Source organism: Heliangelus exortis, chromosome 1, assembly GCF_036169615.1.
Source record: "Heliangelus exortis chromosome 1, bHelExo1.hap1, whole genome shotgun sequence".
Classification (NCBI taxonomy): domain Eukaryota; kingdom Metazoa; phylum Chordata; class Aves; order Apodiformes; family Trochilidae; genus Heliangelus; species Heliangelus exortis.
In genome coordinates, this window is record NC_092422.1 from 163953183 (window position 1) to 163974221 (window position 21039).

General features: G+C 43.1%; 1 protein-coding gene across 1 annotated transcript in view; it reads right to left on the minus strand.

Moving 5' to 3' along the window:
* Positions 1–13372: 13372 nt before the first annotated feature.
* Positions 13373–21039, minus strand: part of MSRB3 (methionine sulfoxide reductase B3) — an 84276-nt gene continuing 76609 nt past the window's right edge. Inside the window, 1 exon segment of the mRNA XM_071733473.1 lies at positions 13373–16165. Coding sequence (XP_071589574.1) covers positions 16001–16165 — 165 coding nt within the window. The 3' untranslated portion in view covers positions 13373–16000.

Genomic DNA, 21039 nt, shown 5'->3' on the forward strand with positions numbered 1-21039 from the left:
AAGGAAACCAAGGGAAGGAAAATGCAGTCTCAGCAGCACTGTCTCTCAAACTGTGCCAAGAGGTGAAGAGTAAAGTAAGACAGGTGGCTGAGGTAAGGGAGCAGTGAGCTTGTCTGAATGGTGGGTCCCCACAGGGAAGCTTAAGTCCTTTTCCTTCTTTATGTCCCTAAGTCATAGCATTTTGTTCTGGAAGAGCACCTTGCAGATGCAGCAGATCAAAGCCAAGCAATCAGCTCCTCACAATCAACAGCCACCAAAATTACCAGGACTCATCCCAGGAGTAAGATCAGGAGGTGCAGTGAGGGACACTGACTGTCAGGAGGGAGTCCCCTACTCAGGCTGGGATGTCCCAGCTCATACACTTTTGTAGAGAAATTTTATTTCATCATTATTCAAGTTGGTTACACACTGCAAATCCTCTTCTTTGTTGTTGTTCACTAGCGTCACAGATTCCTTTGGACAGAGCCTGGAGGCCTTTTCCCCATGTTGAACATGTTTAGTCCCAGGAAGGCAGCAGAGATGGCTGAGGGAGAACACAGCTGGCTGCCAGGGAGCCTGGCACTCTCTGCATTGGCAATTTTTGCTTCCAACAGTCATTTTTAGGCATCCGGGATGTTCTCATTTCTCAAATCTCTATCTAAAAGCACATGCCCCAGATTGCTTCATATTCCGGGTGCTGAGGGAATTTCAGATCCCTGGAGTGGGAAATATGTCTACAGAAACTCTTTGTAGTACTTGAGGCTCTGTAATATTTGAACAGATTTAAATTTTCTCTCTCTTTTTACAATAGCAACATGAGAAAGTGCAAAGCCTCACATGTCTGGTGATTGCACGAGTGGGATTTTGGAGTGGGGGGGATTATTTCAGTCTGATCTTTCCCCATTATTTTTTTATTTAACTCTACATTCCTCAGTTCAGCTCTACACAAATGAAAAGTGGAAACCACCATGTGGCTGTTGTGTGAGGAACAGCACTTGGAAAGGAGTCCCTGGGGTAACTGCAGGTGCTGGTGGCCTCATTGTATAGGATGGTGACTGATATCCACCAGTGTCTGGAAAAGCCAAGTCTATTCATATGAAAAGTAAATCTCATGTGAAATGTGGGCTCTCATGGATCATCTAGTAAAGGTGAACGTTTTTTATATCATATTGCACACTAGGAAATAAAAAGCAAACTGCACTGACAGGATGCATTGACAGTGCCCTTTCTACAGCAGATTTTTATGTGTTTTCCAGAGTCTTTAATTCTCTTACTTCAGAGTCCCTCTGACTGTGGATTTATGACATGTTTCCTGCCTCCCTCCTCCTCATCTGTTCTCCCATCTCTCTTACTTGAACTACTTTAAAGTGACATGTTGACACATATCCATGTGATGAAAGAGAACACATAGCTCCAGACGTGACAGAGTGCATTTCTCTGCAGCTCAGTGACCCTGAACCAGCCAGCACACCCTGCCAAGGTCTGAGGGCATAAGCAGCAAACAGGCAGAGGGACACCCACCTGGCAGGAAAAGGGGAGGTGGAAAGGCTTGGCACACATGGAGCAGTCAAGGTATTGCTCTTTTTCAACCTCTCAAATGCCTACTTGGGGCTGTTGGGTGAGAAGTAAAACTCTTACTGTTATTAAGCCACAACAGCTGCAGTTTGAAGGTCTCCTCTGGAATAGTTACCCTTTGGTGACTTCTGGTACCTGTCATAGATAAAATGTCACCTTAAACACCCAAACATCCCACCTCACATCCTCCCTCCTTGCTTCTCCTCTAAACTCAGGCTGTACCTGGTTCCTCAGCCTCAAGGGCAAGGAAGGTCAACATCCAAAGCCAGGAGCAGAGGTCATGTATCAAACAGTATCAGTCTCTCTGTTGCCATGGAGTTTAATTTTCTTCCTTTCTTCCTGTGTCCTTCCCCAGTCTTACTGATTCAGCTCAATACCCAGGCACATCTGTATTTGCTAATGTTTTGAGATTAAATCAAAATGTGTTTTGAAGTCTTTCTGCTACTAAACCCACTGCTTCTCACAGAGGTGTGAGATCCTAGCACCAGGTCCAGACCCACAAGTTAAGAATACCAAATGCTGTAGGAGACAACTTCCCTCTTGCTTCTGCTGCTCATCCCCGTTCCCTGCCTGGGTCAGGGAATCCCTTTCCCTCAGTCCTCAGTAAGAAATGATAACCCTTAGGGCAGCCTCCTGGTTGCCTGTAAAAAGCAAAATGCTGAACACCTCTACAAAAACAGTGCCAGATATTAACCCCTCCCAGGATGTTTGTGCCTGGGGCAGCCTTTCCAAAGGATGCCTTGAGCAGCAGATATCACTTGTAGTGCACATGGAAACTTTCTGCCTTTGCCATCTGCTTGACTGAGGCTTCTGGAAGATCTGCAGTTTTAGGGGCTGTGTTCATTTACCTCCAGAGTGAGAGGCTGAGGCTGCTTTCTACAGCCTTAAAGAGGCTGATCATAGCCTGGTTCATCATCATAGGGAAATTTCTTGTTCTGGTCAGTACTGCCATAGATTAAACCTCAGGCCTTGTCTGGGTAAATGTGGAGCTGCACCCAGAAAAGCTTTAGAGTGCAGAAGGCTGGAATTTCCTTGTGCCATAATCACCATGTGCAAGATGCCAATGCTAATGTTACAGCTATTAAACCCCTTTTCCCTATCACTAGGATAAAAAAGAGTGAATTTACCTTACTGCTTTTCAAATATTTATGTGGAAACATGTAGATCTGCTTGTAAAAGCTCCTGCAAGGTGTCTCCAAAGATATTGAATTTTTTTCCAATGTTATCATCACACTTAGAGCTCACTATCTGTTGAGATTAGCAAGGGGACAGTTTTTAAAGTGGTCCTTGAAATTCAGAGCTTTGGGCTCATGCTCTTCAATACCTTTGCAAAGCACAGCCCATTTACGTTAGTTCAGACATCTGCCACCTGGAATAAAAAAATTAATTGATAAAAACAGTGGAGAGAAAGACTTGCACAGAGCTCATCAGCACTGTGCATCATACTTTCCACTTCTGGGCTGAAGGAAGAGGACAACTCAAAGCACAAGGCAACCATGCTGTCACCCTGGCTCTTCACAAACACTCATGAGGCTGAGGGTCTAGGATGGGCAGAGTCGCTGCAGGGCAAGCAAGGGTGAGATTGCATGTACACACAGATGTACACACAGGGGATGCCTGGGCGAGCTGCACATCTTCACACTTGCTGAGCAGCTGCTCAGCACCAGCTCCCTTGGCCTCCCTTCTCCCATCAATGCTAGGAGTGCCTTCTTAAAGAACATCACTGAGGAAGTTATCATTCTACTTCCACTATATACTCCCAGCTTCCAGCAATAAATTGATTAGGAATCATGTTTGTGTCTGTATTACTGTTTTTAAATTGTGCACGCCTGTACATGTGCATTTAAACTGTGCATTCCTCTACAGGAAGCTGAACATGAGCCAGCAGTGTGCCCAGGTGGCCAAGAAGGCCAATGGCATCCTGGCCTGGATCAGGAACAGCGTGGCCAGCAGGTCCAGGGAAGGGATTCTGCCCCTGTACTCAGCGCTGGTGAGGCCACACCTCGAGTCCTGTGTCCAGTTCTGGGCCCCTCAGTTCAGGAAGGATATCGAGGTCCTGGAGCAGGTCCAAAGGAGGGCAACCAGGCTGGTGAAGGGACTCGAGCACAGACCCTATGAAGAGAGGCTGAGGGAGCTGGGGCTGTTCAGCCTGAAGAAGAGGAGGCTCAGGGGAGACCTCATCACTCTCTACAACTCCCTGAAAGGAGGTTGGAGCCAGGTGGGGGTTGGTCTCTTTTCCCAGGCAACTCTCAGCAAGACAAGAGGGCACAGTCTCATGCCAGGGGAAGTTTAGGTTAGATATTAGAAAGAATTTCTTTAGGGAGAGGGTGATCAGACATTGGAATGGGCTGCCCAGTGAAGTAGTGGACTCTCCATCCCTGGAGATATTTAAAAAGAGACTGGATGTGGCACTTAGTGCCATGGTCTGGTAACTGCAGCGGTAGTGGATCAAGGGTTGGACTTGATGATCTCTGAGGTCCCTTCCAACCCAGCCAATTCTATGATTCTATTTCCCTAATTTTGACTAATCCCTTGGAATCATATTTGCCAGTGCATCCCATAGCAGTGATTACTCCCACAGAATAACTCCATGTACAGAAAGGTTCTGCCTCTTGCTTCCACTAAACCTCCTGCCTGGAAATTTCACTGGGTCCCTCTAGTTCTAGTGAACTGATGTTCCTCATCTATCTTCTCAACACCATCTTACAACAACGTGGTCGTCTGCCAGGACTCGTCGGACACAGACAAAGCAGCAAAGTTAGAGATGGAAACAGTTAAAATCTCACCTTGACAGCTTCCTGTCCATTTGGAAGCATGGGAATGAAGCCAACAGCTGTACAGAGGTGGCCATGCATGGGATTTCTGAGTTTAGACTTAATCCCTGCCACCCTCCTAAGCACTATTTGCCCCCATGTGTCACCATTGCATCAGGTCTAAGGGGTTTTGAAGTAACTTTTCGGGTGAGGTTCCTTAACTCAAGTTAACCCACTGACTTAGAAAACACCACTACCAGTCTCCATTTCAATACTATAGCTTTGCTCTTGGCTCAGATCTGCAGGCTGGGGATGGAGTCTCTCCTCTTTCAATCCATGATGTGGCTGAGTACTCTGCTGCCAACCTTTGCATTTTGTCTTGTCTTTTTCTATATACCACTTAGGCTACCAAAAGACCAAAGGAAAACCTGCTTTCAAAAGGACCCTAGAATTTGAGAGTCTGCTTGCTCCTCTCCTCTCTCCCTGTCCCTCATCACATACCTCACCCCAGGGCAGCAAGGAGAGCCAAGCACAGGGTCACAGACCACACAGCACTGTGGGGGGATTTGCAGGATAAGCCCCTTAGGCCGTTAGAAGGGATCTTTTCGGCACGTGAAGCTGAACAGTCTCAAACAAAATGTGCTCTGCAATATTGCTCAGACAAATGGCAATATTCCTATTTCACAGGGCCGTGAAGGCACAGAGGAACCATTTCTGCAGCATGCTGTCAGCTGGTGAGAAACTCTGCAGGAAAGAAAGTGCACAGCAGCTCCCAGCTGGGCTACAGTCATCAAACCTACAGGCAGCCTTGCTGACACTGTATAATTGTCCACAAGTAGGGGAGTCTGAATGGCACCCTTTGAATCACAGACTTTCATGTCTCTGGCAAATGGAAAAGCAGACATCGATAGATGATGAATATAGTGAGAATTGTATTCTAATTGGAAATAAGACGTATATTACCTTGTACTGGATCAAATAACATGAAGGATTAAAATGGCTGTGCTGAATAATTGAGATCCCAGTTGTATAATTTTTCCTATCATTTTAAAGTTATGCCACGGAACCAGCAATATTCCACTAATAAAAAAAGGTTGCTCATAAAAAGGAAAAATATCAAAGAGCCATCAGTGAATAGGAACATTAGAGTGAGAGGCAGAATTTTCCCACTCCTCACCTTTTTGTTTCTGCAGGTACTACTTTATGGGCTCTGAGTCTTTTATAAAATGGCAATTGTGAAGAAATTAATGATGAGCAGCTAGTGTACTCACACAAGCACATCAGACTTGTGGCACTGCTGAAGATTTTCTCTTCACACTTCTATCCCTGGGATGCTGCGTGCACTTGTGTACAGAATTAGGAAGAAATGGCAAAACTTCACTCAATGACCACAGAAAGAGCCACATCCAGCTGTAATTCTGGGGGCTGCAACCATAAATACTTATGGGGCTGAGTCCAACTCCATCTGAAGGCATTGCTTTCTAAATCTAGGTATCTAAATCAAAACAGTTTCCTTCCTAGTGGGGCTTTTTGTACCCAGTACAGCACAAAGCAAGGGGCTCTCCCCACAGGCACATATGAAGTGTCTGTGTTGTATTACCAGTAGCTTGAAATTCAGACTACAGCCTCTTTGAAAAGATAGTATTTTTCCAGAAATGTTTATTTTAAGTTTAGAGCTGTTATTGTTATTTCTTCCCAGCGGTGTAAAAGTCCAGTTGGAAGAGTTTTCTTTCCTCTGCATTGAGGCTGAAAATTCCTGGAAAGCCATGACAATATTCAGCATTCATGATTACACAGACAGACATATTTCATGAAAATTGCATAGGCGTTTAATACAGGATTATGAATGAGCTCTAATGTTGAAATTATATTAGATTGAATTTCAGAACGTATTTAACATATTTCCATACAGCAACCTTGGGATGTCTTTTCAATAACAGTGATTATTACGGGCAGGCTGTTTTTTATGAAAACATTTGTTCAGGGTGGACAAGGCTTCCTGAAAAATGTTGTACATCTTTATGGCTGACGTTTTAGTTGTTTTGAATTAACTTTTTTCACAGCCAGAATGAAACGTTTCACCATATAATTCTTCACGCATGTCTTCAAACAAACCCGGAGACTTCGCCACGAATTTTCTAAACTGTAATAAAACCTTGGGCATGAAAACCCTTTGTGAGCTGGAGGTGAGCATTTTTCTCCCAAGTTATCCTATTACTCTCAAAATACATATACTCATAGCAGTGTTTGCCTCCTCTGATTTGAAGGTATCTCTGAGTATCATCTTGTAAACAGCCCCAGGCTTACTCTTTTACAGGCCTTCTACAGCCTGGCCCATGGATCTTGATAAGGACAAACTGTTTGGTTGAGTGAATAGAGTTCAGATTTTAGTTTGCATTATGGCAAACACATTGAGATGACACATTGCCCAGGGCAGTGTGTGCATTTGGAAACCTGAAGCCAGCGACTCATCTTTGGGATGTGCCTGTGGATGTGCTGCCTGTCCTCCTGCCTGCCTGCTGATCTGTCATGGCTCAAGGATGGTCCCCTGGACCAGGGGCTCAGCTCTGCCATTCTTTGTTTTCCATCCCTGAAGAAAGCAGCAGAGTTTGTATTATTTTTTTTTCTGGAACATCAGTGTATAAAATGTAATCAATTCAAAAATGTATCTACTGGGCAGGGCTCAAGTTAGCAGAGAGTGAATTTAGCAATTTGTCTCCAGGTTCTCTGCTGGGGTTGCTGGACTTGCTTTTCTGCATTCACTTGCTGCCATTAAGAGCACCTGAACTACTGCTTTATGTTGGTGCTGCATCCTATTTGCCTCTTACTCACATTGGAGTCAATAGGAAGCAACACTATAGAAAACATTTAATGCTTTACCAGTGCAAGGCACCGAAAGGCTGTCTCTCAGTCATCAGCAAGTTTGAAAGCTCTCATTAGTCCAGCTCAGTCACTGGAGAAAAGAGATGTGTGTTTCCTACACTGGTGGCATAAACGCTGCCCTCACTTTTATACTGTTGGAAGAAATGTGTATTTTCAGGGCTGAAACAGTAATCCATTCACAGTACGCTTCTGAAACCGACCCTATTTTATTCACCTCTCTTAAATGGTCAAAACTGTGTAACTGGATGCCACAGGCTCTACACTCCTAACACCTAATAGAGATTCTTTGAAGGGATGTTTTGAAGACATTTGAAATAGGAAGCTCTGTGCCCTATCCTCATTGCTGTTGTGAAACTCTAGGCGAGTCCACATAGCTGTAGATTTTTACTGCAGTTTAACATTTCTAAACACCATTTGGATGGTTAAGAATGGGCTGAATCATCTAAAATTTACTTTTATTTTTGCCTTCTAACTTGACCCACAAAAAGTATCTATTAATTAAACATCAACGGGAAACCAATGTCTTCACAGAGGAAAAGTAGTTATCTATGGCAATTTTGGTTTATGGGGAAAAGCGAGGATGAAAAAAATCCACATATGGAGAGTCACATACATTTTTAAACAGTGTTATAAACCCAAGCATGGCCACCCAGCTAGGGGTGGGAATGGCTGGAGACACATGGTTCCTCCAGAGAGGATTCATGAAGGTCTAAGAGACTGTGCCCTTGCAGCTGAGCTGTCTTCAGCTATGACAAGTCCTCTACTCTTGGGCAGTTAGCAAGGAGAAGCAAAGTTCTTGATCAGCCTCAGCCCAGAAATGCAATTGATACAGGGACCAAAACTGTACATAAAAGTGCCTCCATTTGTACTAATAGTAAATCTTTCACAATGTTTTTTTGGGCTGTTGTTTTGGGTTGTTTTTTTTTTTTTTTTTTCCATGCCACTCTGTGTCAGCTTCTCAAAGATTCATTTGTTCTGTTTTTCCACTAATGACCTAGGAGGAAATCTGCCTTGGAGATATCTCCATGAGCAGCTGACCTAACTACAAGATGAAATATCCAATGAGAGGACGAAAAAACTACCATCCCACTCACCATTTAGATGTAGGATAAGAGCTGCTCCTCTATGACCAAAACACTTTTAGATGCAACCCACTACGAGGCACTGTCTCAGCCTTTCAAAAATCACTTTCCACTGTAAACATTGACTGCAGCCAATGCAAAATATTTGTTCCTCTCATCTGAAGATCTCCCCCATGCCTTGAGGTATTTGAGTTCATAAGTGAGAATACCAAATACTGTTCACGTTGCGTGTGTGTCACTCAGCTCCTGGATGCTCTCCCTCTGTGTCAAGGTGTCAGTAAGGAAGGATAAGTGAAGCTGCCCTTTGGCCAGACTGATGTTTGGTTTAAAATGCTAGATTTGGGTGTTGCTAGAAGCACCTCCCAGCCACAGCTGTCCTTGTTTTCCAAAATAAACACCCTCTGGCGTCTTGTGACCTGAACAGCCCCAAATGTCTGACCTTGAAAAACAAAAAATATTTTATTCGAAAAGACAAATCTGTCGTTTAAATTATTTGGGGCACTGCTTTCCTTCCTCAGCAGGATGCTGGAATGCCCAGGCTGTGGTAAGAGCTGCTTACATGCCACAGACATACATGGGAACGTATTTGCCCTCTAATGATATATGAGGCAATGGCTTTGAGTTGGCAGGCTACTAAAAGCCCTAGCCAAACAAAGATAAAATTGTAATTTATCAACAGAGAATACAGAATTCATGGTCACTGGCGACTGCTGGGACTGGTGGTACCCCCCAAAGCTGAAGCTGACGGCATGGAAACACCAAATTCTGGAATTTGCTTAGAATTTTCTCAGCTTCTGAAAAAAAAAACCCAACCTGTTTGGATTTTTTTATTTCCTAGAAGTTGTTCAAGCTGGGAGTAACATAATCTCCTTTTTCAAAATCCAGTACAAAAAAAGCAGCAAAAGGTAAAGGTGTATGAAAACACTGTGATTGCAAGTATCTTCTGCAGCAGTAAAAGAAGATGTGAAAATGGAGCAGTAATGATGCATGAGAGAGGGAACTGTCCTAGTGAGGGGTCAGCAGTGCTGTGCTTCAGCTGGTACAGACCTTTATTCTGAGAATTCAGTCTCAGGTTTTTAGGATTTGTATTCTCTGTACTAGTTATTTGGAGGAGTCAGATTTGCCAAGGGCATCCTATTCCTAAAAAACAAAAAACAAACAAACAAACAACCCCAAAAACCCCAAAACCAAACCAAACAGAAAAACCCAACAAAACAAAAAAACTAATTTTGAAAACAGTTGATCTCAAGTACGTTGAGGAGTCTTTCCCAGTAGATCTGTCTTCCCATCCCCCTCAGATTTGTAGGAGCTTTTTTTTACTGAAGTCAGTGGTATGGGACAGATAGAATAAAGAATCCGGACCTATGTTTACAAGGTTTCAGAAGCCTTTGTTAATTTATTGGACTTGAGCTGAAGTGATCTTACAGTGCTATGGTGGAAATCCATGTCATTTAAGGTGAGCAGGAGGGACAAATGGCAAGGAGAAAAATGCAAATTCCCCTTTCCCCTTCTCCACCCACCACCTACACTTCCATCTCCTGACTGCTCTCTGGATAGAAACCAACTGCTCCTACAGCAAGGAATTCCATCTCCTCACCAGCTGCAGCATCATGCAGGCTCTTGGGGATACTGCCACAGACATTGCTGGGAAATGGTACCACCACCAACTAATTTCACCAAAAAAAAGCCCAGGGAACAGCTAAGAAATTCCCAGGGATACTGCCTGTTACAGGCCCAGGCCAAATGTGGTGTTCTGTAGGTGAAAGGATCTCTACGCCATTACAGCCCTTCTAAGTTTCCCAGTCCCAGGGGTGTACTTTCATGGGAAGTAAAACCTGTTTCAGATCACGCCAGATATTTTCTGCACTGCCCAGCAGTTATACCTGAGGATGTTCTCCAGATGTTCGGATTTGTATGAATACAATAATAAAGTTGTAAACTGGAAGAGACAATACCCAGACTTCAAGAAGAAGGACTTTAGGGCGGCCTGGAAAAACATGAAAATTAACTAGCCCACACACAAAATCAACTTGTTTGCTCTAATAGAAAGATAAAGATACCTTTTATTTGCTTTTCCAAAGAACCACTACTCTTCCCAGCAAGTGGGCACACATGATTTGTCATGGTTCTTATGCTGCCTGGAAGTCGTGGCTTGTATTTTGGGGAACAGATATTCCTTTCACCTGGGCAGACAAGAAGTGAGGAGTATGGGATCTGAGACAAGGTGAAGCTGCAGCTCAGTCAGGTTTCAGGCTATAGTGAAAAGAGAAAAACAACAGATCATTGTCTGGAGTGCCAGCTGTTGAAAAATGAAAGAGAAGAAACTGAAACTAGAGGGGACAGAAACTGATCTGTTGCATCAGGGCACTAAAATTTCCTGGCTAAAAGAAGTTACATCACAGGTATCCTCTGCACTGAAACTATAAAGAGCACCAAATGGGAATGCCCTGGCTAAGACATCTACAGAGTGAAATGTCTGAAGTGTTTGCAAGCTGTCTAACAAGGTGAATAAAACAGGAGTTTGAAACCAGAGGCCTTTTCTCTTTTCTCTTCTGGAACCAGTTCTCCTTTTCTGGTCTATGCTGGCCAAGTGAAAGGTCTGAGAGGGATGGCTACAAGTTCTAAGAGGTTCCTGGAGAAGGTATCTGAGTGTATGATTCCTGCTCAGCTGGGATCCTGATCCCCAAAACAAATGGACATAACTGAGACCTTTATGCTTACAGCATTTAATATTACTCTAGTGGCTTGTACAAGGACTTGAGAATGTCACATGCCTACACTGCTCAGAGTTTGGCTATTTCTGTGATTTCACTGACTGGTGTGCATTTAGAAGTATTACCTCACCTGTTTTGTTTTGTTGTTTTGTTTTATTTTAAAAAATGACTGTAAAAATAATGCAGGTGCTGACTGCTGCCATAGCCCCGTGGTGTATCACTTTGTAACAGGGAGACACTAAGCCCGGATGGAATGTTCCTCTTCAAATTAAACAATTTAAGGATTAAACAATTAAACAATTTTGCAGGTTTGTTGTGGGACCTGTAGGTGGCCTCACTCTAATAGTAAAAAAACCCAAGCACTATTAGTTCATTTTGCCAATAAGCAACATTTTGCATTATTGTACTGAATTTGGAAGCTGATGAATTTGCTTCTAGTGACACTGAATTACTCTGTTATTTGTTCTGTTAGTGAGAGCACACTGATTTTAATTCTGAAAGTCTGAACACCTGTTTTGTTTTCATCCTTTAATTTCTTCAGCAATGGGAAGAGAGAGGGCACTATTTTGGAACTGATTTAGTAAAGTATCCTGTACCATATAGTTCATATCCACTCCCAGACCATGGATGAAGGAGCAGAGAACTGCTGACCATGCACTGACACTAACTACAGACATTTTGTAATACAGTGAATAGTAAGAAAAATTCCTACACATCACATCTGCTGCTAAGAGAAGGCCTGACCTCATGGATTACCAAATTCAGTTGGGTAAATGGACTGCAAAACAATGCAAAGTGAATTAAGACTGAGACATTTCAGTACGAGAGTACAAACATCAACACTTGGCATCGTGTCTGTGACAATGGGCTCTTCAGTGTCACACCAACACAAGTGCTGACTTATGATGCTGCCTTAATTGAGCCATTTTGGGGGTGCAGAGGAAGAGGGAATACAATGGGCCTTAGTGCCAGAGACAGCTCCACTTCTGTCAGCTATTGGAAGAGCAGTAAGATCTCATTCCTCATGCAGGTCCTTCCCCATGGGCCATGCTGCCCTGTGATGGACCACTGGAGGCAGGCTCTGTGCTTCACTTTTACCTTGCCTTTTACCCTGTGAGATGACAGGGTCTCCAAACACCGTTTGCCTGTGAGTACAAATAAGAGGCCAGTGCATCACTTCCCAGGTTCCCTCTCCTTTCTTGAAGTGATGACTTTGCTGCGCAAATGCAGATGCCAGCTGTGGAATACCTGCCGTAGCCAAAGAGGTAAGGTCCTCAGTTTCAACCAGTTCACATGCACACTGTATTTTTTTTATTATTATTTTATGAGAGCTAATACAGCCTGTGAAAAGGGCTTATAGTTTTAAAGGCTTAAAATTGCCTTTAATATACAAAAGCTATGGGGCTACAATGATAGGAGAATCACTTTGCCTTTCAACCACTGGCCTCGTGTGTCTGATCTTACCACCACTGCTTCTCCCACCTGGCAACCAGGGAACCCCAGGGAACAGCAGGAGCAGCTGGGAGAGCAACTTCTACTAGAAATTTCCCTGGTTTTGAAGTGATGGGGCGTGTGTCTTAGGGTACAGCACCAAAAGGACCACACCACTCTGAGGATCTGCCTCAGCACAGCCCCTCTGGGTGCTGACAGACTGGGTGGCTTATGCTGGGCAAAGCCACCACGAGGTGTCCATTGCACCTCATTTTGCTGGGCACCAGTTAGTCCCTCATTTCAGAAATACCAAACTATTAGAGTTCTGGGAGGGAGCTACAGTGGATGGCAGGAGGCAGAGAGATTAATATTTGTACCAACAAGGATTATACTAACCGGGTAAAACAAGTCTTCAGTGTGTCATCTGTCCCAGGACACTGCGGTGTTGGAGAACAATTAGCAAATTAATTACTTTTGATGTAACTCTCTGGAAGTTGGTTTGAAAACAGCCTGCAACTTCTTCCCCTCCCTTGCACCAACCTTTTAAAACCCACTGCAGAGCTGATCCACTGATTCCACTGATTCCCAACCTGCATCCTTGGAGAAGAAACCAACTTTCAAGCCAAATTCCTCCACTGCAGGCCGAGCCTGGGCACTGTGGAGCTCCTTCAGCAGGCCTGTGAGACACCACATCCCACACTGCATCTTCTGGAAGCAGCCAGAACTTCTGCTGTTGAGCAAAAAAGTTGAGCCTTTCTCTAAATATTTCCCCTCTCCATGGGGCCTGGGTGCTTGCCGTATTGCTGCCCCTGCCAGAAACCTGCAAAAGTGCTGGATTTATAATATCCACAGCAAGTTAAGAGAAGGAAAAGTAAAAGAAGTCCTCTAAGACATGTTGAATCTAGGGGTGCAAAAACCTGACATAAGAACAGACAAATAAGGAAGGAGGACAGAATTATTTATAAAGAAATTTATTTTCTATTTGTGTACAACAAATTTATGAAAACAAATTTAATTTGAAAAATGTATATTTGGTTTCTTAAAAGTATTGAACCCTCTTAAGGAAAGGTTTTAGCTATTAAAAAGGTACTGAAGGCTAAAATTATACTTGGATAATATTTGTGTGTACGTATATATATATATAAAAAACATGTGGAATTTTTTATATATATAGTATATATAAATAGCATGTGTGACTTACATGGTATTTCAAGGTATCCTATTTAAAGATTGGAGTAACAATAGATACTATAAAATATAGTTTGCTATTTCTACACGGTTTGCATTCAGCTTTTATAAGCATCTAGACAGTGCAAAATTTAAACATCCAGAAATATTCTCTTATTATTCTACACATTGTGCTCAGCTCCCAAGTTTCCTCTGAATCATAACCAGACTGAAGCAAATAGGGAGGGTTCAATACCAGCCCTTACCAGCATCTTCTAAGAGCAATAAAAGACAATCTGTCCCACCTTGCACTGTGCTGTGGTATATGCTGTGTGGCAGGAGAGAACAATGCATTTCCTATGTTAAATGGTCTAACTCCCAGAGATCACATACACCTCACCATATTGACTCATTTCATTGCACTCCATATCCTGCAAAAATAAATCTCCTGTAGGACAGCACACATTACTGCATACTGGAGTTTAAGTAATATATTTCTTTAACATAAGGCAGGAATATACGGAAATTTGATAACACTTCCAACAGCAATCTGGAATTAAACCACGTTTATGTGCCACATTTTTATAGATTTTCTGCCTTTTTAAAGTTTATGTCAGAAAATGTGGCAGGAATAACTATTTTTCTTTAAATAAAACCGAGGGGAAAAAAGCACTCCTAGAAAAGAAAGAAAGGGAAAAAAAGCTAAAAAACAAGGGGACCAGCAGAAACTCAACTGCCTTGAAACACCAAAGGTCAGACTGCACAATTTTTCCTGCAACCAATGAGCAGTTCCTTGGATGACATCTGGGGGAATATTCATGTCAGAGGGTGCTTGTTGCTTGCAGTAGAGCTTGAGTGTTTTAGCTCTAAATATTTATCATCCTTACTTGCATCTACTCAATATTAACATATTGTCTGCTTTTGTCATGTCTCTCTTATGCTGCAAAAAAAAGGCAATTCTGGCCATTACGTACACTTTTACAGTAGCCACATTTTAACTGGAAGATGTCTGCACTTCAGATAATATATCTGTTATCACTGACCTAAAAAAATAAATCCTGCTTCCATAAAAATCAGTCATTGTTTTGCTCATACTAGAAATAACATTGGATCCAAATATATTGTTTGCAAAGTTTGCTAATAAAAGTAAATACAATATTCATTAAGTTTCTCAAAGCTTAAAGGCAAAGTGGTGATAGCAAATAGGGCATAGTATAGCTTAAAGAAAAGTATTATACACAATTCTAGAGAAACTGTTATTCAAAAAAATCTAAAAGCAGCTGTGAAAACATCTTAGTGGATAGCAAATTTTGCTACACGAATAATTCTGGAGCTCTGACAGGCTTTTTTCAGATTCATTTCTTAAACCATCCCCCTCACTCATGTCCTACACCACAATTGCACAAATTAAAGGTTGTGGCCTTGTAGGCAGCCTGCATCCAGACCAGCTAATCTTTAAAATTGGATTCTTCAGCAGCGTCTCCCCTCTTTCTGCTGCATTCATTCCTGAACTCCCTTTCAGCAGAAACTGTTGTGTTTCTGAATCCTCGTAGCTACCAACAAGATAAAGAGTCTAATGTCACCCCTCATCTACTTCACTTCTCAAGTTTATCTCTGCACTTGTCCATATAATTACCCCCTGCAGATTTCAATTTTAATTCAGATTTGAGTTACAGTTGCTGCACAGGCCTCACGAAAAGACAAAGCCTCATTAGTAGCCCACAAAAAGTGAGGCTTTCTAGTTAAAACTTCGATTTAAATACCAAACAAAGGGGAAAAATAGATGCAGAGAGAATGTTTACGTCCTTTCAACCACACCCTTGGAATTTTGGCAGGAAATTAGCCAGAGGATGGGCTTCACATCTCATCCATCTCTCCCAGTTAGGAAGGAACAGCCATAACTACAAGTTTTTGCAGGGTGCGGCTGATGCTGGGAGATGGCTGAATATATATGACCAAAGGCTGCATGCCTTGCAAGTCGGAACAAAGAAGAGATGTGCTAGGAATTCAGGATTTTCTTATGCCCAGAACTTTCCTGGAGATTGGAGATAAACGTAAGTCCCCTCTCCCACACAAGAAGGAGTAGTGTTCAAACCTGGAATAACACAGCATTAAAAAGAAACTAACAACTAATGATGCCAAAGCCTCTCAAGTTAAAGATTCCCCAAAGCAATCTCAAAGAAGAGAAAGGAAAAGAAAACACATGGAATCAGTCAACACGTTTTTCAAACCAATTATATGGTAAATGCACTGGCAGGCAAGGCCCCAGTTCCAAAAAGGTGAGGAAGGAGAGGGATGGTGCAAAATGCTTTCATACATTTAAACATTCTTAGGATATAAGAGAGCAGGCAACTTAGAAAACATTCCTTGTAAGCTGTGTGGGATCAGCAGAGTTTTCTGCAGGCTTTGCTTCATCCTACAGCTCAGCTTTGCCTGTTTGGGCAGGACTGGCATTACCGCTGCCTTCCCCGGTGTTGTTCTTGTCTGCTGGCTTGAAAGATAACGAAGCAGAGTTTGTGCAGTACCGTTTGCCAGTTGGACGGGGTCCATCATCAAAAATATGCCCCAGGTGAGCACCACACTGAAACAAAACACAACAGAGTATCACTGGGTCTCTGTGCAGCTTGATGGCATCACAGTGGTGTTAAGCAATGCGTAGCAGCCTCTTCCAAGGCAGCACATTGGTGCCTGCAACGCCCTTTCAAGTGGGATTTATGAGCTACATTGATTTGCAAGTGATCCAGAAAGATAATCTTCTGAGGTACACGGGCACCTAAGACTTCAAACCTGAATTTCCTGGGTGTTTCCCATCGTGCTACTGCACATGTTTGGTTGGGCCACGGATTCTGAGAAGGCCCCTATCTCTGTAAGGATCTCATGGCAGGAGCTCAATATAAAAACACAATGGTGAGGGCAGCACTGCGAAGATTGCTGGGTAAGAAAGGGGCAACCTGAGCTCTGGGCTCTCCTCAGCCTGCAGCCACCTGCAATGCCCCTTGGTAAGAAAACACCGTGCCCCTTGGTCATCCTGGCAAGGACCTATAAAGCTGTGAAGATATTCTTTTTTTCCACATCCTGGCAGCTTTCTGAGCATCAGTGCTGTTCTGGGTTCACATCTGCTCCTTGCCCCCGGAGGGGACAGAGCTCTTCCACTATTCATCTCATACTACTTTCTGTACTTTATAGGTGATAGGGACAGGTGACTTAAAAGGCCTGTAACAAAAATATGTACAATGTTTCTGAATGAAAAATCTTTAGCTGGAAGTAGTTATAAACAGGAATTACGTTGAATTTGCTTTTTCTAAGGAATATGAAACGATTGATGGTCTCTTGGCACTTCTGGTCTGTATGACTCAGGCTCAGATACTCACAGTGGTAGTCAGGGTGAACACTACAGCTCCTGTCTATAAGAAAGGTAACAGGCCTTTGTCTCACAGGAGATTAAAATATTTTGAAGAAGGTGGTCCAGTTGATCTTTATTCAAAAAGTAGGATTACTAACGCTGAACACTAAGGCTGATAACATATCTGGAGAGCAAGAATTTCTTGTAATTAGTCACTTAAATTCCACAAGTTCACTTTTACAGCCTGCCTTGAGAAATAAAAAAATAAACTCTTGCACTGGAGAAATATTTATCTTGAACAGGAAAGTCATGCTGCTTTACCAAAGAACCTTAGGCTTTCAAGTCAATAGCTGATCTCAGTGAGAGGCAGGATGATGTAACTGAGATCACAGAGCTGCTCGTGGGCTCACAGTCAGACAGTAAAAATGAAAGACTGCAAATTATTCTTAACATTTAATTAATTCATAGTATCCCAAATACATAGAGGCAATACTGATTATTCTGAACTGTGAGTGAGTTAGTGATGGCAAACCTCTACTCTGCAGTTAATGTGTTGCTAATGTTCTCCTGCTGTTATGGCTTTTAATCCACCAAGGCAGTAGGAAGAGTGCCTGTAGAAGCAAGTAATGCCTTGGGCTTCAGGCTGAACTCAACAGGCTGAAAGGCTGGGGGAGGGTTTCATGCCAGATAGAAGAGACAGAAACTCTTCTTGTTTAGTGAAACAACAGCCATCAATGGCCGTGGGAGTAGGGCAGGTAGGAATGGGAAGCCCTGGTGTTCCTCCTGGCAGGTCCCACCCATGCAGCCACATTTCAGGGCAGGCTCCCTGGAGAAGTGTTGCTGAAACAGGCACAGCAGCCCAGCAAAGGCTCAGTAACAAATGAGGGTGCTTCTAGGCTGTGGTAGCAGCAGGACGAGCTCCTAGAGGCAATGGGAAAAGGGATGGATGACTTTGGGTTCAGCAACAGCTTCTTGGCTTTTGTAAGGAACAAGAGAAAATGTGGCGAACAAGGAAAAGGTAAAGGGAAGTTGCACAGGAACTAGAGAACACAACGTTTAAATCTTTCTGAAAATTTGTTGTCTTCCCACCTTTTCCTCCATTCCCCAAGGCTTATTTGATTTTATTTTCCTTTAGATACAAGGCCTTTTATTGGCAGTTTAGGCAGAAAAACCGAGCTGTTTCTCAGAGTGGGGTCTCTCACAGTGAGGCATTTTACCTGATTATAAAGCTTTTCCACACCTTGGGGGAAAAAAATAAAATCGGAAAAAACTGAAGTGTCCCAGAGAGAGTATTTTCCTAAATGCTCAGGATCCTAATTAAATCATTTAATCCCAACCAAGAATGCTTCAAAACCTCCTGGCTAGACATGCTAAATAGATCTTTTCCAGATTAACATTTAACCAAAGATATATCATTCCCTCTCCACTGGACAGAAACAGAACAAGAGAAACCATAGAGAGAAATGTCTGCAGGAGAAATATGTACTCACACACAGGCTACAAAGACAATCTATCAAAAAGGTTTTCCTCACAAAATCTGAGAAGCTGTGTGAGAGTCCCAGATAGTCTCACTACACCTCCTTGTGATGGCAGAAGAATCACACCAGGAATGGATTACTGCAAAATTTGTTACCTTTTGAGATTACCCTGCATCAAAAATTTATGTGGCGATTCTCTCTGTAGAGGGCTCTATAACTCATCTGCCCTGAAAAGAAACGTAATTCAATCCTCTGCAGCACAGCATAAAAAACCTGGCCCTCAGCTGAGGGTACAAAGGATGAATTGATTTTACTGTCCTCCCCAGACATAATGGGAGCTGACCATTTTTCTAAGACATGTATGTGTGTCTGCAAAGCCTCCCCAAAAGTAACAATCATCTGTCTTGCACATAAATATACTGGGCAGAACGCACTGGGACGTTGAAATGGTTTGAGTAGAGCATTTGAAGTATGTGCTGGGGAGCAGGAAAGGGGGGACCATTGCTGACTGTCAGGATGCTTGGATCTCCCAAGCCTGCTGGTTCTAATATGCTGCTGGGAGGCATGGAAAGCAGCTTGCTCTCAGCTGCTGTCACCGAGTCCGAATTATCAATGTGCAAGCAGCACTTCTGTGACAACAGAATTTCACTGATTTGTACAGGTACAAGTAATAGCTAGGGAGACCTCTAGGGGAAGGGATTCCCAAAGAAAGAGGAAAAAATAAGGGAGATGCAACCAGCTTCACAGTATTCCTCAAATGCATTTGTAATTAACTTCTACCTGTGACCCACCACTGACCTTTCAAATACATCCAGGGTCACGTGTTCCCAAAAAACTGTAAAAGTTATTTCTAGGATAATACCATGGGTGTCTTTGATTAATATCACAGCAATTTCCCCCCAGTGTTTGCTTTCTATAATGGAGAACATTAAAAGAGAGGGGGTCTTTATTCTCCCAGACAGGTGGAAGGACTTTAAAAAAAAAAACCTAGTTTTTCATCTGCAAAAGATTAAAAAAGGTTTTGGGTGTGCAAGTGAGAGGGTATTTCCCTCCACTTCTACCAAGGTCTGCCATATCAATCGCACAGCTTTCCAGGCTGCAGTAAAAGTGCATTTTTTTGCAGCTGCATGTGTGATTCACATTCCTAGGGCTCTGAGGAGGGGAGGAAATGGTTTTGTTATGGATACACAATGTGGCAGCATTAACTGTGCTGAGGGGTGGCTGCGAAGATGCTTACCAATCCTCAAGCTCTTTTCCTGAGTGCCTTGGTCACCTGTGGGGTTATTGCCCCAGGAAGCTGGAGTAGCTGGTAGAAAGTTACCATTGGATTATGCAGCAACCTTGGTTGCATTTTTTTCTTAGTGCTTTAAATTCAGCTTTTTATTTTCCTTTAATTTTATGGTGTCTGTGTGTGACTGCTGCTAATATTGCTGGTCTCAGGTCTGCTAATGTTATTTTATTTGGCAACAGGTAAATGGCATTCCCAGATTTCTTGGCCTGACCACAGGTTTCCTTGGGCTTCTCTCAGGTGAAACAAGGAGCTCTAGCCATCTCCTGAAGGGTGTCAGCAGATACAGGCTCAGCAGGTTGGCAGTATGCTGATTTTAGTAATATTCAGGCCTTCTAAGCAGAGCTGAAGAGAGTGGGTTGCATTTTTTATTGCGCCAATAATCAGGGGTGAAGCATGAAGATTCCCAGTCTGCAGTCCCATTGCTACCTTGCTGGGGAATTCAGGGAAATGGGTGCTCCCAGAAACTGTTAAATGGACCTGCTAAAGCATATAATCAATGTGAAAACTACAGAATTTTGTAGCATACATGACATACCAGCAGACATGTTGATTTGGCCATTGACATGCTGGGCCAAACCCTCTAGCCAGACAGGAGTTAATAGATTCTCCATAAAGACAATCCTGTCTCTTTTTGAGAAGCATCTTAACTCACTCTGAGCATCTATATATGAGGACTGACTGACTAGTAAGGATTCATAGCATCAGGGATGAAATCAGTTCTCTCTCCAATACTGTTTGGAAAAATAACAGCAAATCATCGTTGCCCAAATGAAGCTGTTGCTTCCCCTGGGAGGAGTTTGATCATGCAGAGCTAGAGGACCACAAGCTGCCAGGCCTGTCTGCTGAACACCAATGAAGCAGCTTTTGCCAGGTAATAATTATGCCAAACCTTTCACAGAGAGGAGGGCAGCACAAAGGATAAGAGAAAGTAGAACAAGACGGATAACGGAAAATTTGGGCACATTTTGAATGACTGCTGACTTCATTATTAGGGCAGATGGCATTGTTTGAGGCAGCCATTAGGAATGTGCTGGGAATGACTGCTGGGAATGAGTTAGCATGGCTGCACAGTAATGCACAGTGATGGAATCAGCACACAGGCAGCCGCTCCACTGCTTTCGACTTCCCTCTCAAATGCTCACGTTTGGAGCCAGTCAGCCAAGGCTCAGGCTCAGGCTCAGGCTCAAAGGAGCAACTTTGAAGGGACCCTCTTCATGAAGACAACTGTAGACAATTTACATCTACTCTGATAAATCTCAAACAAGACAACAAGATGCATTCCAATGAGCCCTTTGTGCCGTCAGCTGTTGCACCCAGCTGTTACACCTACAACCCATTGTGCT